At 40.2% G+C, this 23,079-nt stretch overlaps 1 protein-coding gene across 4 annotated transcripts in view; it reads right to left on the minus strand.

The window, feature by feature from the left end:
- Positions 1–3,809: 3,809 nt before the first annotated feature.
- ARMC8 (armadillo repeat containing 8) overlaps positions 3,810–23,079 on the minus strand; it is a 66,185-nt gene continuing 46,915 nt past the window's right edge. For all 4 annotated transcript variants that reach the window (XM_080350104.1, XM_080350103.1, XM_080350102.1 and 1 more), the window contains 13 exons: positions 22,961–23,021; positions 19,270–19,470; positions 16,848–16,943; positions 15,359–15,441; positions 15,011–15,092; positions 14,145–14,231; positions 12,253–12,345; positions 11,711–11,860; positions 10,199–10,294; positions 8,760–8,855; positions 8,222–8,294; positions 7,390–7,483; positions 3,810–5,731 (listed from right to left, as the gene is read on the minus strand). In XM_080350104.1, coding sequence (XP_080206230.1) covers positions 5,698–5,731; positions 7,390–7,483; positions 8,222–8,294; positions 8,760–8,855; positions 10,199–10,294; positions 11,711–11,860; positions 12,253–12,345; positions 14,145–14,231; positions 15,011–15,092; positions 15,359–15,441; positions 16,848–16,943; positions 19,270–19,470; positions 22,961–23,021 — 1,246 coding nt within the window. In that variant the 3' untranslated portion in view covers positions 3,810–5,697. The remainder of the gene's footprint in view (positions 5,732–7,389; positions 7,484–8,221; positions 8,295–8,759; positions 8,856–10,198; positions 10,295–11,710; positions 11,861–12,252; positions 12,346–14,144; positions 14,232–15,010; positions 15,093–15,358; positions 15,442–16,847; positions 16,944–19,269; positions 19,471–22,960; positions 23,022–23,079) is intronic.

A 23,079-nucleotide genomic window follows, 5' to 3' on the forward strand; every position in this document is an offset into this window, starting at 1 on the left:
TTGAAGGCCTATTACAGATTTCCAGAGCTGTCACTGGAGGTCACCCGGTACGGTTTCTGCAGGACCCCACCTCGCTCAGAGGAGTTGCTCAAGCACCTCTGTCCCTTCTCCTCTTCAGCACATGACCCCAAGCCTAATTTTTTCAGAGAACACCTGCAGAATTCAGAAATTTAATTATTCCAGGAATCAGCAGTGCTAGGACCATCCTCAGAGTGTCTCACAGAACGCTGATGAGTTCAAATCATTTATGATAATACTTGGTGGTGAGTTCAGCCGTGAGTTCACTGCTGGACTCAGAAGGTGATGCCAGCACCCTTCAAAGTGCTTTGCTAATTTGGAAGCCCTGAGGCTGCCAGGACTTTGCTTTTCTGGAATATAACCAGAACTCTTCTAGGATATCACACTAAGTCCTACATGAGGTTCAGCTTTCACCTGCAGATGTGAACAATCACATTTTTGCAGATTTAGACCCAGCTTTTCCTTAGTTGCCAAAGATGCCAAGTCTGATTGATGTGATTTTCCCCATCACACAGGAACACAGTGGGACAAACAGCAGCAGAAACCATTTTTACCTTAATGTAAGTTACCCTCTTTCTTGTATACAAATGCTCACCTTTTCAGTCTGTGCTTTCCAATTTTAACAGTGAATAAAGAAGGTTAAAGAGCCCATAATCTCTTTCTGTATTTCACTCTTGTGAAGACTGAATGTGTTTCAAAATTTGAAGGAGACTTTCATAACCTACTTTGGTAACCTACTTTCTCAATGTTTTTCCACACTAAACTGCTCTCAGAAACCCTCTCTCCCCTATGCAGGTAGTTACAAAGCATTATTAGGTTACTTACACAGTGTAAATAGGGAAAAATTCCTCTACAAATAATGGTTAAATAGGTTTTTCAGCCTTGGAATTTTTCTTGTTGCTCCAAACTTCTCCACTTTTACAGTAATCTTCCTAAATATGTGAACAGGTCAGAAACGTTCAGTGACGCTTGCCATCCAGGAGAATCCCCCCCTTTCCCAGTTCCCTACTTCTAAACGCCCTTTGAACAGCTGTCCCACGAAACACAGATGTATTTTGATCTACGAAAGCAGCCAAACCCACGTCAGCTCGTAACAGCTCTGAAACGCAACCTGTGGCCCCGCAGCACCTCCTTCTGCACCCCACAGCACCTCCCTCTGCAGCCCACAGCACTGAGTGTGGGGAGAGATCTGACCTGCTGTGTTTTCTACCTGCCTCCAGGAACACTTTTCCACCACAAGGACCTCACGGTAGAGCTTTGCCAGCAAAACCTGAGATTCCCCAGGACTGAACTTCATCCTTCACATTTGCTACGGTTTCAAAAGATGCGTTAGAATTCTGGCCCCTACTACCTGCAGCACTACCTCCTTTTTCTTTGCAGCCATTCTTCTGCAGGAACACGGGTCCTTTGAGCAGTGGTCCCAAGCGCAGAGCACCGCGGACGTCCTCTAGTTAGGTGAATCCAACCTGCACTGCAAAGAAAGCTCTTTACCCATCCTTGCTCCTCCGCCCAGGCTGTACCGGCTGCAGCAGCGCCAAAGCCTGGACACAGCTCTGCTTACGCACTTTTCAGAGATGAGGTGCTGCTCTCACTGCACAGACACAGCAGCCTGTGAGGGCGGCAGAGGTGACGCCACTGCTGCCATGGCAGCACCCAACACTGCCACGGGCATGTCAGGGTGCAGGGACAGCCCAGCCCGCCGGCTCCCCTACCAGTGTCTGCTGCAGCCGGCAAGTTCCACTCAGCTCCCCCTCCCCATCGTTCTCAGCTGTGGCTGGGGCCCCTCTGCCTCCTCTCTGCCTGTTGAACCCGCCCGGCTGCCCCCAGCCCACTGCACAACCCCCACACTCCGGTTTTGCTCTGTCCCACCTTAACTAGGGGCTCAAAACAAGGCACGGGATCCAGACATGACCTCCCCAGCACCGAGCAGAGGGCGTAAGTTGCTGGCTCCACTCCAAACACAGCTCAGGTTTTGAAGGTTGGTAGGGTTTTTTTTTCCTTATTTGCGGTGAGATCACAGCACCCACGCCCAGCACCCCCCCAGGGTGATGTGATGCCCATTTGGGCAGGGCTGCTGCTCACCCCAGCCCTTCCAAGGCCTGGGGTGACTCGGGTTTCAGGTACAGACTTTGGATGGCAGACGATGTCTGGTGGGCTGGTCCTCCAGCTGGTCGAGGGGTGGGCTGGTCCTCCAGCTGGTCGAGGGGTCAGGTTTTGGGATGTCAACCCCCCTAACACCACAGGCAAGGGGAGGGGACCCTCCAGTACCTCCAAGGGACATAGTGGGGCTGAGCCTCAGCCAGGGCTCCTCCAGCTCCACAAATTGCACCCACAGATGCCCCCAGCAAGTGTCTCTTTTTGCAGAAAAAAGCCTCCAGTGAAGTCTGATGATTTTAACCACCACTGAAATGTTGCGTGCTTACACCTACCATGCACTTATACTTCAGGATTACCAAAGACAGTCCTATTAAATCCATTTTCTAGTCTTCAAGGATCTAATCTCATGCACCTCAATTATTCTTCGTGCAGCATCTACTGCAATGGCTGACATCTGTAAAAATACATTTTAAAGAATATGAACTGTTTGCCTTAAGAATATACTGGCAAAAGATGCTTTTGAGCAGCTCACTTAGCTTCTTCCACTACTACAACACAAATTGGTGATTGAAAAAACAGCGAAATAAGTCTCGTTTGACTTTGTCTGGGAGAGACTACTCCAGTTGTGGACTGGAGGTGGTGGGGAGCAATGAAGTGTCCCATTTGTCTGCCAACCAGCACGCCAAACCTGCGGCACAACTATTCACTTTTTGACACGTGTGACCTCCGAGGGAAGGATAACCACCGCCGTGCGAAGATATGAAGAGTGGACACACTTAGCAAAACTCATTAGGACTGGTTTTTAGAAGAGAAACGGCACAAGAACAGCAGAAATCCTGGTGATTTGTATTGCGTCCAGACAAACTCTGTACTTGCCTTGTTTTGCAAGCAACCCTGCAGTTCACAAGATGTTTCTACCTAAATAAAGCTGGTGAAGATCTGGCCGACCAGCAAACAAGTCTGTTCCCCCTGCAAATCTCAGGCTGGCGACTGTCAGTCTGTAGAGACGCTGGCACAGGAAACTGAGATGTCTCCATGAAGCTGAGAAAAATCTAGATGTTCTGGTAAAAGTTCTTTTTATTTACAATATTCTTCTTTTTGTACATACCTATAGCAACATCAAAAGTTATTCACAAAGCTTAACTGAATGTAAAAATGTTCTCATCCAACAGTTTGTCCTATCAATATCTGTGGAAAACGTCAACCGTTCTCATGCGGCAATAAGATTGTCTGAGCATTGTTTTTTAGTTTTTCTGGTAGAATTTTAGGAAGCCACCTCAAAACATGTACAGATACTTACTCACCTTTTTTCTGAACACCTTTAGGCACCGAAGTTTTATAGAATCAAACTCAGATTTGCTTTTAGAAAAGTGAATTGGGGGAAGACAAGAAGAGATATGTAAGAACTGGAGCTCCTAAACGTACGTAGCAGGAGTGCAAATATACAAGTCAGATGCACACTCTAGTTTTGCATTTGCCATTCCTGCCTCGGAACTTTCTTCTCAGTTCAAGCAAAAATACATTTGATTGACTTTTATAAACAAGACTTCATTTCTGAGATATTGATATTTATCAGGGTCTCACACATTTTTACTTTCCCTTTTGGTTCAGCCCCCAAAGTCCACCATCAAAAATTTGCAGAAGGACATTAAAAAAACTGCCAGTCACTTACTGCAATGCCTGGGGAAAAAGTGTCAGGTGCTCACTTTTATTTGTCTTTCAAGAGTGGAAGAAGTTACATGAAATGTATATATTCTCCTTTGCAACCAAGTGATAACAGTTATCTGATACACAGCACATTCAAATTCCAGGCCAAACTGTGGTCACATTTTCTGACACAAGTAGTTACCTTGGAAAAAAGTAAGGCTATCGCAATTTGACCTTCTGATTAGAAACAGAAGATTAAGATACTTATCAAAATTGGTTAGCAAAGTTACAGACCTCTCTTGTTGCTGCAGCCTTCCTCAAGTTCCACGTAACAAAAGCAAGATTTGGTTTAAGACATCGGCTGCAATCTTCAGTGTGCCTGTTAGTGCTATGGAAATAGAGTGTTTGGAGACTCCGGCTATTAAAGCTATGGTCTAAACTGACATCAGAAAGTAGATACAGGAAGAAAGCAAGAACCCTGAACTGCACTAAGGGGAACTCCTTGCTGCCCTCACTTCTTTCTATGAGTATTTGACTGTGAAGCCATTGGGGCCTCACATTCCAGCCTAACCTTACACAGTCGTCTTCATTTGTACTTGTGTTTTCTCCTCCACACTTACAGGCACAATTTCAGGAACTTATGGACAATCTAGGCATCTGAACATAGTAAAATCCCATCGTTTCTTATCCAGGTATCCAAATCCATGCAAGTGTGTATATCTGCATATATACACAAAATCTGTAGCAACATTACTGAGCTAAAAAACAAAAAAATCCCAGAAACCAAACCAAAAAACCCAAACCCCAATTCTTCCCCAGCTTAATGCACCTAGTTGATCATTCATGGACATAATTTGAAGTCTCTTAACTATATCTGGAGGTAAAGGATGCAAAACAAAAGCAATCCCTTAATCACTGCTTGCCAGCTCCTTCTGGTGTCTTGAAGTACAACTTCTGCAACATACTGTTCGCTTTCGTGATATTAGTGATCAGCAAATACTTGTCAGTTATCTGAGCAAGTCCTTGGCTCCTAACGCCATAGCTTATGCCTGCTGATGTTGCAGCCACCTGTTCCTTTCCAGAAAGGCCAACAGTCCAAAACTCTGCAGTATGAGCTTTTCTTCTAAAATGTGAAGAAACCCAAACCAATCCAGTTGACCCATTCCATGGATCTGAGCGCGTCATCAGTACCAGGTGACCTTGTGTGGTGGTAAAGAATCCTTGGACCTTGTCAGTACAGAATGTGCTGCTTATAATGTGGGGTCTACCGTCTCCCTCTATTTTTCTCTTTAAAAAGGAAGTATAATGTAAGTTAAGCTCAAGTTCAGAAATGCATATATTTTACTTAAAAACATTCATCTGTTCAAAATTCAAAATAAACTTTATGGGATACAACAGTTTGGTTGTTGTTTTGTTTTTTTTTTTTAAATAACATTTCATTCAAACTGTATATAATTCATTGAAGTATTCGTACAGCAAACAATGGTTAACCCTTGAAAACCTGTAGAAAAAGATTTTCACACACACACACCAAAAAAAAAAAAGAAAACCAAAATTGAGGTATCGCACCCACACACATTCACCCAAGCACACGCACTCGAGCGCACCCACTCACACACGCAGGCTGCAGCAAGAGCAGAAAATTGTAGGCCCAAAAGGAAAATGATGACTGATTGTTCTATCCAAAAGTCCAGGTAGCTCAGGAAAAACAAAACCCAAAAAACCAAAACAACCCCCCAAGAGTCCTCTGAGTAAAGAAACTACCTCAAGAAAATTCTCAAGTGCACTGGAGACCTGATCATTTCAACTGTTTCTGCAAAGCAGCTCCCTGCACCTGAGAAAAATGCAGCCCAAGGTGACTTGTGCAAATACAAGGAGTCAGGAATATCTCCTGCTGTTCCTTAAGGGGTGTCCATAGATTCAATTAGTCTTTGATCATGCAAGATACTGCTGGAGTGCTGTCTTCGCCCTGCAACAAAGGAACAATCTGTTAATTGTTGGGGTTTTGCTTTATCATCAACAACTTTATGTAAAATAATATATGATGTGCCATCAAGAGGTGAATGAGTGAGGTCAAAGAAGTCGAGCAAGGTGGCTCCTTCAGCCTGGAAGGATTCAGCCCCTGATGCAGAAGTTGCTCTGTGGGGCTGTAACAATTTCAGAATCCACCTTGCATCTGAGAAATAGAACAGATGAACTAACTATCTATATTACATGTTCAGCATAAACTGTGCAACTTTCAAGTGTGGTGGGGCTTGAGATGTATATTGAACCTCATTATCAACACACAAAAAAAAAATCCCTGAAGAGCAAGAACAGTGAACAGCGATTACTGTTCTGTAACACAGATGTAGCATGAGAAGCAGGTCTTGGAGCTGAGAAATGGAAGAGGTGTTGTAACTCAGAACATGCCAAAAGCATGTTAGTCCTGGCAGGAACACCGCTCCTACCAAAAACACACCATGAGGCGAGAGGGAGAAAAGAAGCAACAGCCAGTGCAATACTAGAATTTACGTAACCTAACGTTGTGTAACATTTTGGTTAAGAAAAGGACACCTCCCCAGAGTCCAGCGTTGCAGTGTCACCATCACTTCAACTAATTCAGTGTCTCCTACCACCTGAAGCGAGCAGCTCTGCTCCTTTGTCCTCCACACACCAAGGCTTAAGTGTTTTATGATTGAGTTGACAAGAAATGCTCATTTACTAGAAAGTATTTTTACTGGTCTCAGTTTTATTCCTATTTCTCACGGTTTGAAAACCCTGTTCAGCTTTTCCATATTTTCTATCAGCCTGTTTATTGATATGTATATGTTCTTGATCATCACCTTCAATACTGATAGTTTGGCATAGACTTTTTAACAGAGAAGTCCTAACTTTACTACAAACATGCCTAAGAAGACTGGAATATCTTTCATAAAACCAAGAAACCCTAATTTCATGCATTTTAAAGCACTGCACGGTTCTGAGTTGTGTTGTCTGTGTATGACCTCTTCCAAAGATCAGATCATCTCCTTTAGTTCAAAGAAATATGGGTTGTTAGTAACTGTATGTGGGATAATTGAAAAAAAATTAACATAAAAAAGCAGAACCTGCCATTAGCTATTTTGGTTATATGTCTTTGTGAAGAAGGTAGATGATCTGTATAGATACTGTAACATGACTCAAGGAACAGGTATGTGAAAACTTATGGTTAAGCTTAATCACTTTAAACAAATTTGAGATTAACAACAGTGGTGACCCTGTATTATCTTTGTAATTTATAGTGTTACGAGACGGTTTACCATTGTTCCAATTCTCATGAACTTTGTTAAGTCCAAGGCAAACACAAATATTTGTGTATCAGTGGTATTTCAGATTGAACCTTCCACTGGCTTAGAAAAGTCTTAAGTATAGTTATTTTATACTGTTGAGAACTCAGCAAAAGTTGTTACTCCCGAACAATACAAAACCTGCTGTTTAAGTAAGCGTTCATTACAATTTCTTCATATACCATAAAAGTCAGTGCAATGACACACAGTTTTTCTAGGGAATTTTTCTGTAATAAAGAGATTTCAAAACAAGATGCTTTTTTAACAAAAAGCAAAGTTTTCCCTCTAATCTTCCTTTTGAATTTTTCTTTATACTCACTTGTCACACAGATTGGGATCTGATGACTGACTCAATTTATGTAGAATATCTACTATTCCCATATCTCGTAGTTTATCTTGGCGTTCTTGTGAACCTGCAACAATAAATCACATTGTTGGGATCAGCATCAAAAATAAACGTCTGCAGAACAGAAGAAAGGAGTGGTAGGAGAAACCACCTTCAAGGAGGAGTATGGAGCACAGCTCAGTTAGAACATGGCAATGGAAAAACTCCTTCAGCTGTGGCTGCTTGCCAAGGGAGCTCTAGTTTCTTTATTTGTACTCCATGTGCATATGTTTAAAGACAATTTTGAAGGCAAAAATCTGAGCACGTTTTATCTTGAAGTCAGAAGCTTGACCTCAGTTGTTTTATTCTCATCGCTCTGTTTTGGGTGCAGAGAACGTTTAATCGGAGGTGGTTTTGAGTCCGACAAGAGCACTGGATAATGCCAGTACAATGAGCGGAAGGCCAGCAGCAGCACAGCCAAGTGTCACACACTGAATGAGGTTCTGTGACCTGAGAAATGCGGAATAAGCTACACCATAGGGTGTAAAAAACAACAAAAAACCAAACCAAACCAAACCCACGATCAACTCCTATTTATTGACACATTCTTCTTGTGTCTCCCCTTCCTGCCCCAGAACAGCTCTCAACACTTTCCTCAATGTCCCCCTGACCACTCTCACTTATTCCATATCATTCCTATAATGATGTTTCCCTTTATGCTTTGGATCCCACTGTGCTGTGCACTGCAAATATTTATTATTATGCAAAATTAGCCTCTTCATCAGGACAATAACTTGTATATGTATTAATAATGAAGCTTTCTTACCTTCTTCTTCATTCCATATGAGATTAGATATACAGAACATGGCAGCAAGCTGGAGTTTAGCATTTGAATGACTCTAAATATAGAAAAATAATACTCAGATTTAGAAGAAGAAATTCAGAAATTCATAGACTTACATTTTGGCATTCATCCTGTAACAAATAAGGTAGCAAAGTTGAGATTAATTCTTATCTGCAGCTTCTCTCAAAGACAGTGCCATAACGTAAGGCACTTGAGTAGCATTCAATCAATTCCTTCCAAATATTTATGTAGGTCTATAAAATATGTCTTCTCCAAGATCACGAAACATTTTCCATGTAGATTTGTTACAGATATTACTTAAGTCACTATAACATTCTCAGATATTTCATTTTCATCAGAACCTCAGTACAACTCTGTACCACATGATTTCTTAAATACAATCGGGTATATGGAAGTTAAGGACATGATACTGAATAATATACATGACAAAATGCTGAAGTACCCTCTTTTCATTCCTGCAAAGGGCCAACATAAAACCATTAAGAGAGATTCCCCGTACCATGTAGTATTTGATTTTCTGCAGGATGTCATCATTGGTCATAATCAGTTCTTTTGCCGTTGTTCCATCTGCTATATTGGCAAGTATACATAGTGTCTGAAAGAGAGAAAAAACTTATTTGGCTACAGATCACATCCCATGAGTTACAGAGTTTCCCTGACAGCTTTGAACTTGTGCTGAACAATTTCTTTAATTAGTTTTAATATCTTTAATCTGGAGTTTCCCGCTTGCTTACATCTGGGGCCAATGCCAAAGAGTTAACGGCTATGGCTGAACAGCCCTGGCAAAAAACATCAATTATTGCCATTTTAAAGTACAAACCAACATTCATTAATTAATTTCAATGAGTAAAATTTTAAGTGTCCCATAGAAATAGGCAGCATATAGAAAAGATTAAACAAGTTGGAAAATAAAGCAGTGTATTATTTATCAGCTGCTAGGGGGAAAAACAAACACAACCATCTAGTTCTTCAGGCCAGGAAAAGGGAAGACAGAAGCCTATCTGCTGAGACGCTAGATTAGTAAAGATTTTTCAAGAAGTTTCATCATACTTATTACCTGCAGAGAAGCCAATCTACAGCATAACCTTGACACAACACAGCCCATGTTGGCACACGGCATTAAGAGTTGCAGAGGCAACGTTCCTGGTTCTCAGGAGACACTGGGAGATGCTCTACAAATTCCTTCCCAAATCGCTGTGGGAGAATTATCCATCTTTTGTGGACATGCAGGGATGTCCACAGGAGGGCACCAAAGAATGATCAGCACTTGTGTGGTGCCTGTGTCTGAGCTGCCCTGCATTCACGTCAGTCTGTGGTTTGTTTGGTTTTGTTTGTTTCTTTTTCTAATTTTGCTCTTAAAAAGCCACAAAAGGCCTGTTTGCCTTCAGTCCATTCTTCACTGGGCAGAGATTTAGACCAGCCTGGATTTAGCTGTATTTTTATACTCATTTGCTGTGTGTTTGCTACCTGCAGAACAGCTGAGTTACCCCATCTCCCAGCACAGCATGTTTTACTGCCAGGAGGCAGGCAATGATGATGTTCTTCATTACTGACTGCTCCAACCACTCATACAGTAGCAAAGAACCACGACACTTTCCCCAGTGCAAAATCCTGGTGGCTTCTTTCTCTTCCCTTATTCCTACTGTCTCCTTTCTGCCAGGCAATTGGATTTAATTCTTCTTTTCTCACATACAGCGCCTTCCTCTTTACCAAACCTGCACTTAAAAAACCCACTCTGGATTCAATTCAAACACATTTGTAATAACCCATTAGAAAGAAGAGCATTCTTGTAGGTTCCGAAGTTATTAGTCTGACAAATCTCAGTAAAATATTCACAGTACATCATAACCTCAAGTACAGCTGACCCATTAAGAATAAGCATTCTTAAATGTTTCTTAAATATTATTCTGCCAAGACAACATGAAATAAAAAGGGTACCTGCTCTTTGACTTCTATATTGTGTTCCCCTTCCAGAATGAGGGTCACCGCTTGCATGATTTGCTTCCCATGAGTGCTCATTATATGATCTATGTGCTGCCAAAGCAATGATGAAACACAGTCAGCGCAACCTTCCAGACAAAGAACGGGCATCCCTCCTCCTACTGAATAACTCTAAAGAGGAGCAGCATCGCACAAAGCAACACCTCCCAAAACCAAGAACCCATCACAGCAGAAACAATTCACAATATTCCTCTTCATCTGAAGCTTGGTCTTGTTTGAGAGAGCAGGACATGGGCCTTGGCTCTGCTCTCCCTGTCACCTGGAGGAAAGATGCTGGTTTCCCAGCTGCATGGAGACTGAATCCTGCTGGACATGAGCTTTAAATAAAACCCACTTCTCTCCATTCCTGGTAACAGGAGGATATCAGAATGGGGGAAGAAAACTGAGGTTTCTTATCTGGTATTTGCTGCTCTTACTGATCACGGTGAGCAGGTCCGATATCCACATTTCACAAGTCTGAGAGGGTTCACAGCAATAAGCCATGTACATCACTTGTCACCTAGGAAAACTGTCTCGAGTTAAGAGACTTGCAGGTAAAAGATTATTTGATCACAGACTAGAAACACCTATACTAGAATAAAATCAGTCATTAGGAGTAACAGGAAAAGATGAAAATAGATCTGCTGTATTAACTGATGGCAAAACTCCAGAGTGGCAGCAAACAGCCATCAGAGTTACCCGCACACGGCACACGACAAGTTTTTAAGACGTTACGGATTCTTGTAGGATTTCTTAAAATTGCTAATAGTGAGACTTCATTCAAAAGGTGTTGGGTAAGTTATTTTGGAAGGAGTTTTGGGCACAGAATGAGAGAAGTTGGTTCTGGCTCTAAAACATCCTACAGGAAGCAGGTAAAGCTGGGAGACAGTTTCAGCTAAGAACACCCTACCTGATAATGAGACTTTGCTCTCAGACCTCAGGGTGATTTTAATGAATGACTGGTTTTAAATATCTTTTCACATTAAGACAGAGCTAATTTTCTATGAAGCTTATCGAGATTAAAGGAGCACAAATATCAGAAGATTTTTTGTAGTGACCTTTTTATGGTAGAAACGCAACACGTGCTAAATGCACAGTAGAGGCTTGGGAGGTTTTTTTCTCCCTCCCTAAAAACATTTGCTGCATGATTTCTCTCCGTTCTTCACAGGGGATTACACCTTTGCTGAAAGCTAAATGCAAGGGAATTGAACATTCAATGTAACTGCCTAGTTCTGTATTTGATAATAATTTCAAAGTTTTCACAGATGTAGAGAATTCTTTCACATATTTTCTTCCATTGATTTGTACAATTGGTTACAGATACTTGGATAAATCTAAAGGCCTCAGCTTTAGCAATATATCAAACATTAAACAGAAAAATAACTTGTCTTACAAAAACAAACAAGAATTAATGCGTATTGTCTGCATGTTTGATCAGCTTTCAGAAGGTCTGTTTGCAGCTCTACTTACTGGGCGAGTGGATAGAAGATTCCTGAGCAGTCCCAAAGTTTTCATCAGAACATTTACATCGGAATCAGAAAGCAACTGGAATAACTGCTCTGTACTCAGACCTCGTAAGATGTCTGATTTGATCTTCTGTTCCGCTTGAAATGCCATATTCTGAAAGAGACACATTTTTTGCTTTATTTTTTTACCTTAAACCTGGGCTTTCACTCTTTTAATAGACCTGCAAGCCTATATCCTTGCTAGAATTAATCTTGCAAAGGTTTTAATTTACGAGGAACAGCTACACAGCTGACCTGGTTATTAGCTGCTTTTATTTGTCCCCTGGCATGCTACCGAATGATCTTGGCAACTGAACTGGTATCAGAACTGAAGAGTCCATTTTATTTTATGGACTAATTGATGAAACGTTCCAGGCTGATACTGTTTTCCTCTGTAGTTAGGTGGAAAGACAAGCCCGATTTCAGGTATGTTGTTTTTAATAACTACTGATGAGTTACATACACCGCAAAAACACAAGTGGGATTTCATCAGGGTGTTCTACTTACCATTAAAGCCCAAATGCCGTTCACTCGCAAGGCAAGATTTTCACTCTGCGTTAAACTACATAGAAGTTCTATGGCTCCTGATTCTAAAATAGGCTAAAATGAAAAGGGGAAAAAAAAAAAAAAAATCTTTAAAACACTATTTAGACTAATTAGACATAGGTAGAAATCTGAATATCATACAAAAGTCTTGCTTGTATCTTATTCTTGAGTTTACAACATGTCCAGTCCACTCATACAAAACATCCAAGCTATATCCTATATTCTTGAGCACTAAAGGTAAGTTTCCATGAAAAACTCAGGTCAAGGCTGCTTTAATCTCATGTGTATCCATTTACCTGTACATATATACACATATTTGTATATACACACATACTCGTGTGATACTACGCACACATCTGCCACACTCACACAAGCAAATAGCTTTTCCCCAACAACTTGCAGCTTGGGGCTGCTCTCCAAAAAGTCTTCCCTGAGCAATCACGTCGCTTTGGGTATCAAGCGGGACGTATGTGACCATTTAAAAGAGATTAAGAACACTGAAAGCTACTTTATATCTTTCTCGATATTTAACACTTGTGTTTAGTAATCAGATCAAACTAAAATCCAACAGAAGAACTTTAGCATGATAAAGAAAACTGGAGACTGTTCTTGATGGTAAGAGTGAAATGTAAAACTTTGTAGCATCGCATCTTTAAATGACAGGAAAGATATCAACACGTGCACCTTTTCTTTTAAACTGATTCATGTAGTAGATTAGTCTGCAACAACCGCTTTCAACCTGAACTGAATTTGAAGTACTAGTTTCATCTAAGAGCTGAAGTGCTTGTGCTAAAAGGATTTGTCCAACGACTTACACTGCTCTAGTTCGCAAGGTGCTCCTTTCTTCCAGAAGCTACTGCTTCAAAAGCAGCGAATAATTGAGCATATCAAGGTTTTGAGGGAAGCTGGGTGGTTTATAACTCTCTTAAGAGCTGAATTCATCAGAAAACAGGAATGTGTGGAAAAGGCTGCACGTTGTAACAACAGGCTTATCTCAAAAAAAAAGGTGATACATCAAATAAAGATGGTTTATAGATGCTTCCAAATCTAACACTTCTAAATACGCCTTCATTTTGTATAAGCAGTATTTTCTTTTGGCAGTGATGGTTTTTACTCGAACCATGTGTCCTGACAGAGCAGTCAGCATTTCAATGCAATGTGAAGTGGAAACACTACGCTGAGTGTGATGTGCAGTATGAACGAGAAGGCCCAAGGGCCAGTGAACAGTGCTTGGGGTTATGTCAGGGAATTTTCTGTCTCTCAGATCTGACTAAAACCATCAAGATCAACTGATCAAACTGAGGTAATCCAAAGTAGGAGCCCACATGTCCCACACTCTTGCAAATGTACTTAAGAGATATTTAAGACATGGGGAATTGTTCCAGTATTGATACGGCTGTATGATCTGTATGAAATACAGACACTGCAGAATTCAAGAGCAGATATCCTGTATTACTCATTCAAGAACAATAAAATCTGCAAGACTCAGCTATGCCAGCATTTTCAAGATCACAGCAGTCATTCTCTAAGACAATGGATCATTCTGCCAACTATCAGTTTGTTTTCTTCTTGCTTATTAATTTTTTAATGTTTTACAAGTAAAACATTCCAAAATTTTATGTCTACTTTTCTTTAGAGACTACATTTAACTAACCAGCCATATTTAACTGCCACAGCACTGTAAACAGATTTTTTAAATTCACAAGCTATCAGTGATACAGTCTACCTAACATTTCAGCTCTGTAACACTTCACAAGCAGTGGCTACCAATTAAGATACCTTTATGCTTATTGAACCATTGTATAACTTCACTTTTGTCTACTTCTTCTTCTTGTTTGTGGATAAATACTGACCTCCTTGCTTGGAGAGAACTCCAGAAGAAGATTGCATAGCGTGGAAGATGCTACTATGAGAATTTCATTTGGAGCATTCTGTAACACCTGCAGTCACAAAGGGAGAGCAAGGAATCTCCGTTAGCTGGTAGGACAAGGAAGGGATCACTTTGAAATGGAATATCACCTTTGGTTTCAGAGCAGTGAGCAAACCGTAAATATTAACAATTACTGCATTACAGTGGCTTGCACTAAAGTACCTTTATGTAACTTCTACTGTTTTAGACATTCTTCTATGGCTTATACAGTTCTACAGGCTGGAGAGAGAGAAAGGACTTACATAGTTGTTCTTAATCTTGGCTGAAAATTAATTTACCTTTATTTAATATTAGTTTTACTTTTTCTATTAAGAATTAACATGTTTTGGAATGAACATACAGGTTTCTGACTTCAGCTTATTTAGCACAAATCAAAAAGAACAACTGCCAGCAGCTGCTTTTACACAGAAGTCTGACATCCACACTTGCTTTTTTTTCTTTCCATGGCTCTCCTCTTTTGTAGTAGTTGTGTTCCTTCAAGCAATCCCATCCTTTTCGTGTGTTTTACATTTACAAACGTTTCATGTTTTCATGTTTGGCCTTTCACAAACTCTTAAAGCATTCAAACCACCCCCTCCAAGCCCCTTCAGGGGACTGTGAATTCTGAATTGTGGGATAATTACAGTCCTCTTTGCTGCTGCTTGGCTTTCGCTGATTTACGACTCACTTAGGTCACAGAATTTTGATTTCTAGGTAATTTCTATTATGATGCTATAGAAATTGAAGAGATGCCATATACTCCTTTGATGGAACAGAATACTCCAGTAGTTGAGACTTTCCTTTACTTACCTTCATTAAAGGTTTCCATACAGCATGATCCTGAAAACTTGTCCTGAGCTGCTGTACAGAACGGGACAAACTGTGCAAACATCTAGGATGGAAAATAAATCTTCACTGTAAAACATACACACTCACACGTACCCTACTGTAAAACATACACTGTTTCTACAAAAAGACTCAGCTTAGAATGTGGTAAGTAGTAGACTGTAAATAGCAAGGAAAAAAAAGGTGGTAGCCCAGGATAACTCGCCCAAAGCACTTTCCAACAGTAGAAATGACTTCAGGTTAGCTTGTGAAAAATTAGCAGAAATTCTAACAAGAACAAAAGTATTTGTAGGAATGAGAAAAGCCTCCTACCTGACTGCAGCTAATCGCACCTTGATACTGGATTCAGACAAGCCATTAACAATACGGTCCATCATATTTTCGGTCTCAATGATCTGGAGCAAAAGGGAATTAACGTTATATGAATAAAATAATATGAGCGATTATGGCTTGTTGTTTTGTCTGCAACATTTTTAATATTGCATTTAAAAAGTGTAGCTAAAAGCAGCAAGCCACATTGTTTTCCCAAATTAAGTGGAAAGTCATGTGTAACTGCATACAATTTAGAAAAAAAAAAACCCTACATTCCATGCTCCACTACTATTTAAAAATTATTTTATTAATCATCAAGGTTATATTTATACAAATTACCCTTCATGTCATATTAAAACAAAAGAGAGCATGTGTGAGTGCACAAAACATACAAACTACAGATGAGAGCCATGCTGTAGAGCTACCCAGAAAAATAACCACATCGTTCATCTGCCATATTCAGACATGGCCAGCATGAGCACTTAAGACTAGGATAAAATGGAGTTAATACCAAGACTAAAGATGGCTTTTGTATAACAGATCAACTTTGTCACGTACACCCCCCCATACTTATTAAAACTAATGCTTTGATAGGAGGATCTTTATTATTAACTAAATAAGTTCATCCTGCAACAAAACAGAAGTGTATGGGTTCGAATTCTGGAGATCCTGAATGGTTTCCCACTGATAAATCTTCCTGCCAGTTATCTTTTCAACACTGATTTCCCGACTCCTTCCTCTGCACATCTTTCTTCCCTCTATTTTTCCTTTAACCCGCAGAGAAACTCGGGAAATTCTCCTGCCTCCTGTACTCAGCACATTTGACATTGCAACTCCATGCTTCATTTAAAAAGAAATGGTGCTTTTAATCATTCATTGTTGAATTTCCCTCCATTCTCCTCAGAAATGTTTAACTATATGAGTGCTCCAATCATCCAGCCTCTTTCTAGTGACGTCTGAACAGAGCTTGCTCTCCTTCATGCCAACTGCTTTGCTATGCCAGTGCAAGCCCCCTCGCTCACTTCAGAATCCTGGAACAAATTCTGACTTTGTTTCCAATATGATTAGACTTTCCAGGGTTTATTTTTGAAAGAAATATTTGAATATTTGTTTTATAATAGGACACATGACAGTGAAATATCCTGTCCCTCGGAACACAGAAATGACTCCTATGCCACAAAAATACTCCTGCACAGCTTGTGACTATGTTCTCCTTTATTGTGAGAATCTGGGTCATCATTGTGAAGATATTTATATAAATAAACTTTGCTGTTAGATTTTGTTAAGGCAAGACATCAATTTTTGTTCAAACGCCATGCAAAGAAAGCACAAGCTGAAAGTTTATATTAACTTAACAGAAAAAGAACCTTCTCGATTCCACCTATTTACACAATGGGAAAAAAAAGGCCCAGAAGGCTGTAAATTCTTGCACTGCCTTTCAGTGAACTTTTGGCTACATCTTGGCCTGACTGGTGACATTTTTGCTCACCTTTTTTCGGATATCTTCATCGTTTGCTCCCAGGGAAGCGTAGAGCTTGAAAGCAGCCTGGCGCAGTTCATGGGCATGCTTCAGATCATGGTCAAGCTATCCAAATAAAGCACAGATAGCAAATTTAGACCCAAGAAAATTACAGGTGCGATATTCTTTTTTTGTTGTAAACTTATCTACTGGAGTTTTGTCTACCACACCAACGGCAGCTAGAAAGACAAATGTTCCAGGAGCTGATGTCCTCATTTACCACCTGAATGCAATAACTGAAGTTAAGAATAAGGTTAATTTCTCTGCTGAGTTAAAGATAAGTAAATTCAAATATATTTGAGACCAAAACACCTCTATGAAGTTATGACTCAATCCAGACTATATTCAGGTGAAAAAATAATCTTATTTACTTAACAGAAACGAGCCAGGAACAGTGAAAAAATTAGGAGAGAATCAAGGGGAGTTTTAGTGGGAAAATTCAATGAATCAAAGCCAGACTCTGAATCACAGAACCTCCATCTTCAAGTGGATGTTAAATTCCAACTTCTGCCATCGAGGAAGTTTCTGGAAGGTACCTTCTTAACACCAGTGAATTGAGGTGATGCACCACTGGTTAGGCTGCTTACAAAGCAGGAAAAACTGATTTGGGGTATGATAATTAATAGGAGCACCAGCTATAGGGATCATAGTGGTATTCTCTAATACCTATGAGGAGAACAGGGACTCTGACTCTTTATGGGGATGCACAACAAGAGATGGAGAGAATTGTCAATTTGAAACAGGAGAGGTTCTTATTGGATATAAGAAATAAAAGTTTACTGTTAGAATAGTCAAACTTTGGAGCAAATTGCTCAGAAAGATCGTTTCATCTCCATTCTCAGTGGTTTTTAAAGCCGACTGGGCAAAGCCTTGAGCAAGCTCAGCTAAGCTCAGCCCTGAGCCTGCTTTGAGCAGAAAACTGAGACTTTCAGACCTTCTCACGTTCCTTCCAATGAGAACTAATCTATGATCCTGACTGCCCTCCAAATGCTCTACAACAGGGTTCCACTAAATGATGCACTATGTAAAGTCCACACTAAATGCCAGAAATTGCTCATATTAAGTAGTAAAGTACTTAGAAAACTGTCAGAAATCAAGCTGTATGAGTAATTCTCTCTAGAACAGCTATATTAGAATGGGATTATATATTAGAACACAATTATTATATCATTGTTTAAAAGATTTAAACCAGACAAGTAATCTGTTTGGCAGAGTGCTCATTGATGTAGTTTTTCCCTTGCAGGGTGTAATTCAAAGCATTCTTCACAAAGTGAGCAACCCTGGCGTCCCAGCCAACTGTTGCACAGACTTTCTGAACACTCCAAGTAATGTCATAATATTTGCTCCACTCACATTTGGAACCTAATCCTATTTTTGATGCTACAGCCAATGTTCATTTCTCCCCAATCAGCTGCTAAACTTCCTTCTGCTTATTCAATTTGATACTGCAACTGATTTTTTTTTATATATATTTGATTTTTATTTTTACATAGAATTCAAGGCAGCTCCATATGCACAATCAATTTTATTCGATAAAAGTCACAGAAGTGAATCTACCTCTTGGGCTGGTTTCAGAGAAAAAGCAAGGCTCTGTAATCCATTTTTTAGGGGTATTCTCTAAAAATCAGACTCAATAAGAGAAGAAGAGAATAGGCAACAGATATTGCCCTATGCAGATTATGAAAACCAGTCTTGCTTCTGAGGTTGATCGATCCACTAATGCTTTGGAAAATTAATGCCAATCTGTAAAAAAAGTTCACAGATGAGAACTCCTTGTACAACATTATGAAACTAAGTGTTCAAGGTATAGCTGGTCTCTGTTTATCAAAACTCCTGCAAGTGCAGATAACTCAAAATATGAAACGCTACATGGCATCCACATGGTTTTCTGCTTTAACAGGACAGTCTCTGAACTTAACATTTTTCATGAAGTTGACCTAAGAATTGATATTCTGAACATGATCTCTCATCGCATGGACTATTATTTCTTAGGAAGCTGAAATATACTGGTTCTTGAAGCAAACGCCTCATTCTGATACTTGCTATCTCCAGAAAATGTAATGAAATTCGTATGGTGAAGCTATAGGGAATTACTCGCAGCCCATCTCTCTATCTTTGACAGAGAATAAAGGCAGCATCCTTCTTACAGGATGGAGAATCCAGATATACACAACAATTTTAGCTTGGATAATAAAGACTCCAGAAAAAGCAGCGAGCAAGTAAAGACTTGGGGACTATCTGCAGCAGGAATCAAGTCCTGCTGGACCTCTGGTCAGCTCTCTCTTGAGGAACTCAGAAATAAGGCTTAAATAGAATAATAAAATACCCTTAGCCCATTTATTATTGGTTTTGCACATTTTTCAAAGCTTCAGCACTGAGTAAGGAAACGTACCCTCTTGATATCAGTGATTGCACTGACGGAGCTGGGATACTTGAAGTAGTCGGCAAGCATGACAATGAGGTGGTCGGTGATGCTGGCGATTCTCTGGAGCTCCACATCTGTTTCAATCAAATAGGCCAGTGTTTCTGCTCCTTCCACTCGCTCCTCCAGCAGTCTTTCCTTACTACACATTCGAACCAAACATGGCAGAGTCTGAAAAGTTAAAGAAAAAAACAACAAAAAAAACCTCACAAACAAACCACCATTGTTTAGTGCATCCATGTTCATAAGGAAGCTCACAGATTAAAAATAATTTAAAAAGAAAATCAAACAGCTAGCCTAGAGCAATTCTCAAGTGTTCCTTAGATTGGTACCTTCAGACAAAAAAGATTTTAGTGGTTTTAAAGACTACACGCAAGCCCTCAAGAAGTACTTGAGCCCTCCTGCGATCTAGAATTGACCACAGACAACGCAGTAAAGAATCATCTCAGGGTTTCCTTGACCCATGCTGGCTGCTGGGAGTAGTAGGGAAGGGAAGACAACTCCTAAGTAGTACCATCTGGTCAAACAGAAATAAAGTCCACTGGGAATCCAGCTCCTATCTGCTGTATCCTGACATATCCTCTACAACCTTGGTTATACTCAGCCGGCAGTATTTTTGTCATACCTTCTCTACTTTAAATATTAAAACCAATCTTTCTTTACCTGAAGCTCAATGAAAAGCACTTAACTCTGGGAAGACCAATTCTCCAACAGCTGGGGCTCTGTTCACTCAAGCCTTACCAAGTAGAAGTATGAAAATGGAATAACCCCAAGGTTTTTGGCTGTGTAACTCCACTGTCTTTAACAGCATTACACTAGTAGAAAGTGTTTCTCAGTGTTATGTTTTTGGGAACCTGAAATAACCTTTATCCTTCGACTGTTCAAATGATTAAATAGATAAATACTTTATCTTCATTCCACAGGTAAGGAAGCAGAGTTACAGGACTTGCCTACATTTATTAAAAAAGCAGATGCTACCACAAGGATTACCATTTGGGCTGTGAATCTTGCCCCTAACCCTGTGAGCCAAAGCTCCCGGTTCTCTGCTTATCTGCCACAGGAAAATGACATTCAGCTTGACTAAGGAAGAAAACAAGTGGAATTCCATGTCTGAATCACAAAGACAATGTACTTCCCAACTCTTTCCAAGGCCAAATGGACCCAAAATGAGCCCTTTCTTGGAATTCAAAGGCTAGACGTTAAGTCACTGGCTGCAAGCACTCAAGAAACACATCTGATCCAACTGTTAGCAATTCCATCTGTTTAAAATTAAACAATATCGAGAATTCCAAGGGACACATTTTAACTGTTCCAGTAGACCTACAGGTCAGTACAATATAATTAACACAGAGGATTAGGGGACTGTATTAGAGGTGTGAGATGAAGAGCCACAAAGCACACCAGACCTTTTCTGGCCAGCAGGTAAGAGTCTGAAAATGGACTGTAAAGCTGGAATACTTAATTCACATGGTATCACTGGGATGCATCAGGGTTACCTGGACAAACCTTTTGTTATTAGTATTCCAGAGAAATCATTTCCCTTCCTATCGAATCCATTATTTATCACCCTCCTCTGCCTTCTCCCCACCCACTCCGACTGATTTTATTTTTTCATGTTACAGGCCAACCCACTACTCAAACTAGGCAATGAAAATAAACCAAAGCCATTTTGGAAACACACATCCCTGACTATCGTCTAAATGAAGAAAGTTAGACAGCAAAAGTTCTCTTTGATAATTTCTGGAAACTCTTTTAGTTTACCAGAGGTCAAACAATTAGTGACTGGATTTACCACAGACTGAGACAGTGTGTTATCTTCAAACTATGAGCTCCTGGAGCGACCCCAGAAGAAAAATTATGTGGGTTGGCAGAACAAGAAGGTTCTGTGCCTTCCTTCTCTTTCATCTAGTCTCAAGTATTACAACTTCGAGCAGCTGCTATCAGCCAGCACCTGCCTTTGCCTATGGCAGCCATCCCCCATTTCTTCTCCCCAGAGCACAACAGTTCTGGAACCCACCACCTGAGCAGGATACAGCCTGGGGTTAAAGCAACCATGGTGGACTCCCAAAGGGAAGAAATTTTCAAAAGAAGAATGAGGTTTGCGGGAGTGAGGGAGGTTGGGAGAGTGGAATTGCAGCTCTTGAATTGCAGGTGTTAAAAGTAGAAAGAAGAGAGACCTGGGAACTGGGAGCATCAATTTGGGAAAAAAGCTAAGTAGGCGAATGAGGAGAAAGATGCAGCTTGGCTTTCTCGTTCTCTCTTAAGATCAGATGCCTGTGCAGAACATTTGCCACTATCAACACTGGAATAAATTGCATTTTGGACCTCCTTGTGTAAAAAGACATAGCGTCACCTCAGCCAACATATGGATTTTTCATCTGTTGTTACCTGGAACAATGAGATACCAAAGGCTGCCAGACTGCACTGCCATGGATACTAAAAGGAATGAATACGCTTTCTTACTGCAGTATCTTACATACAACAAACTCTCCTCTCAGCACTACCAAAGAGTAGGACTAAGGGACAGCGCTTGACACCCCGGTGATAAGTTTTCCAGTTTAAAATGTAAGCTTGCAGGAGTCATCAGGTGTTTGCACCAGACCACAGTCAGAAGATATTAATCTTATTAATTAAGGAACACCTGTAAAAAGCTGCTGGGTCTCAGATGACCCATCATCAAATCCTGACAATGACAGCTTTGCTGATTAGACTCCTCACTCAGTAGAGTCCTTCCAAGAGTACATGTGGTCTTCTCAGTCTCGGTACAGGGGCATATAGGGGAAAACATGACTTTTTCATGTATTTAAATGGCATTTCCCCAAGTCTGAACTAAGTGTTGTTTTCTGGAATGAAGGATGCTAAAAATATATCAAAAGCTCTGGAGTGTGCCAGACGGTTACAGTAATAATCAAAGCAAGCAAACATGTTTTCTTGTTGCAGTACTACAGTAATACTGCAATGTCTCACAGAGAAACAAGCTGTGTTAGTATTATCTGATCTCTGGATTATATGGCTGTTCATTAACAGCTTTTTTTGTTTTTTTCTTTTGGCTACCTATAGAAGTGTGACTATTAAGAGATTACATTCCTATGGTATTTAATGATATAAAACTCAAATCCAATATTTCAGCATTAGTTTTGTTTTGTTTTAATAATGAATTACTCTAGCCAAAGTATGAAGTAGACAGCATACAAAAAAACTATGAAACCTGAGAAATCATCCACCTGTGACAGATTCCACATATAGACTGAGCAACTATTCTGACTATAGCCTTGTGAAACAAAGTACTGAAAGACAAACCAATGCCTTGTTCATATTGATAGACCAAGGCAGCAGTGTTGTTTCTATGTTATGTAGAAATGGTGACCAAAATGATTACAAGCCTCAAATGGATGTGTTGTCAGACTCTGGGGTATTTGTTCCTGGACACTGATCTTTTAGTATGATTCTTCATTTAAAACTTCTTTAGAAAGGCATGTCACTATAAATGCTTAAAGACACAAAGGGAAACTAGGGAACCCATTTTTAAATTTAAAGAAGAACAACTTGTTGCTTTGAAATCTCCAGTGTACCAGATTTTGTGCTGCTTTTTACACAATATGAACAGGATAGCCCTACATGAGAAAAACATGTATAACAGAAAACTGTTTAACCCGCTCACCTTAAGAACAATGCAAGAATCGTCTGTCCGTATTGCTCCAGCTCTGCACATGGAAGTAAGGCTGTAACAACATAATAAAACATACATTCACCTATCATTGGTTTTTATGCACTTAAGCA

This window comes from Nesoenas mayeri (assembly GCF_963082525.1).
Source record: "Nesoenas mayeri genome assembly, chromosome: 9".
NCBI classification, from domain to species: Eukaryota; Metazoa; Chordata; class Aves; order Columbiformes; family Columbidae; genus Nesoenas; species Nesoenas mayeri.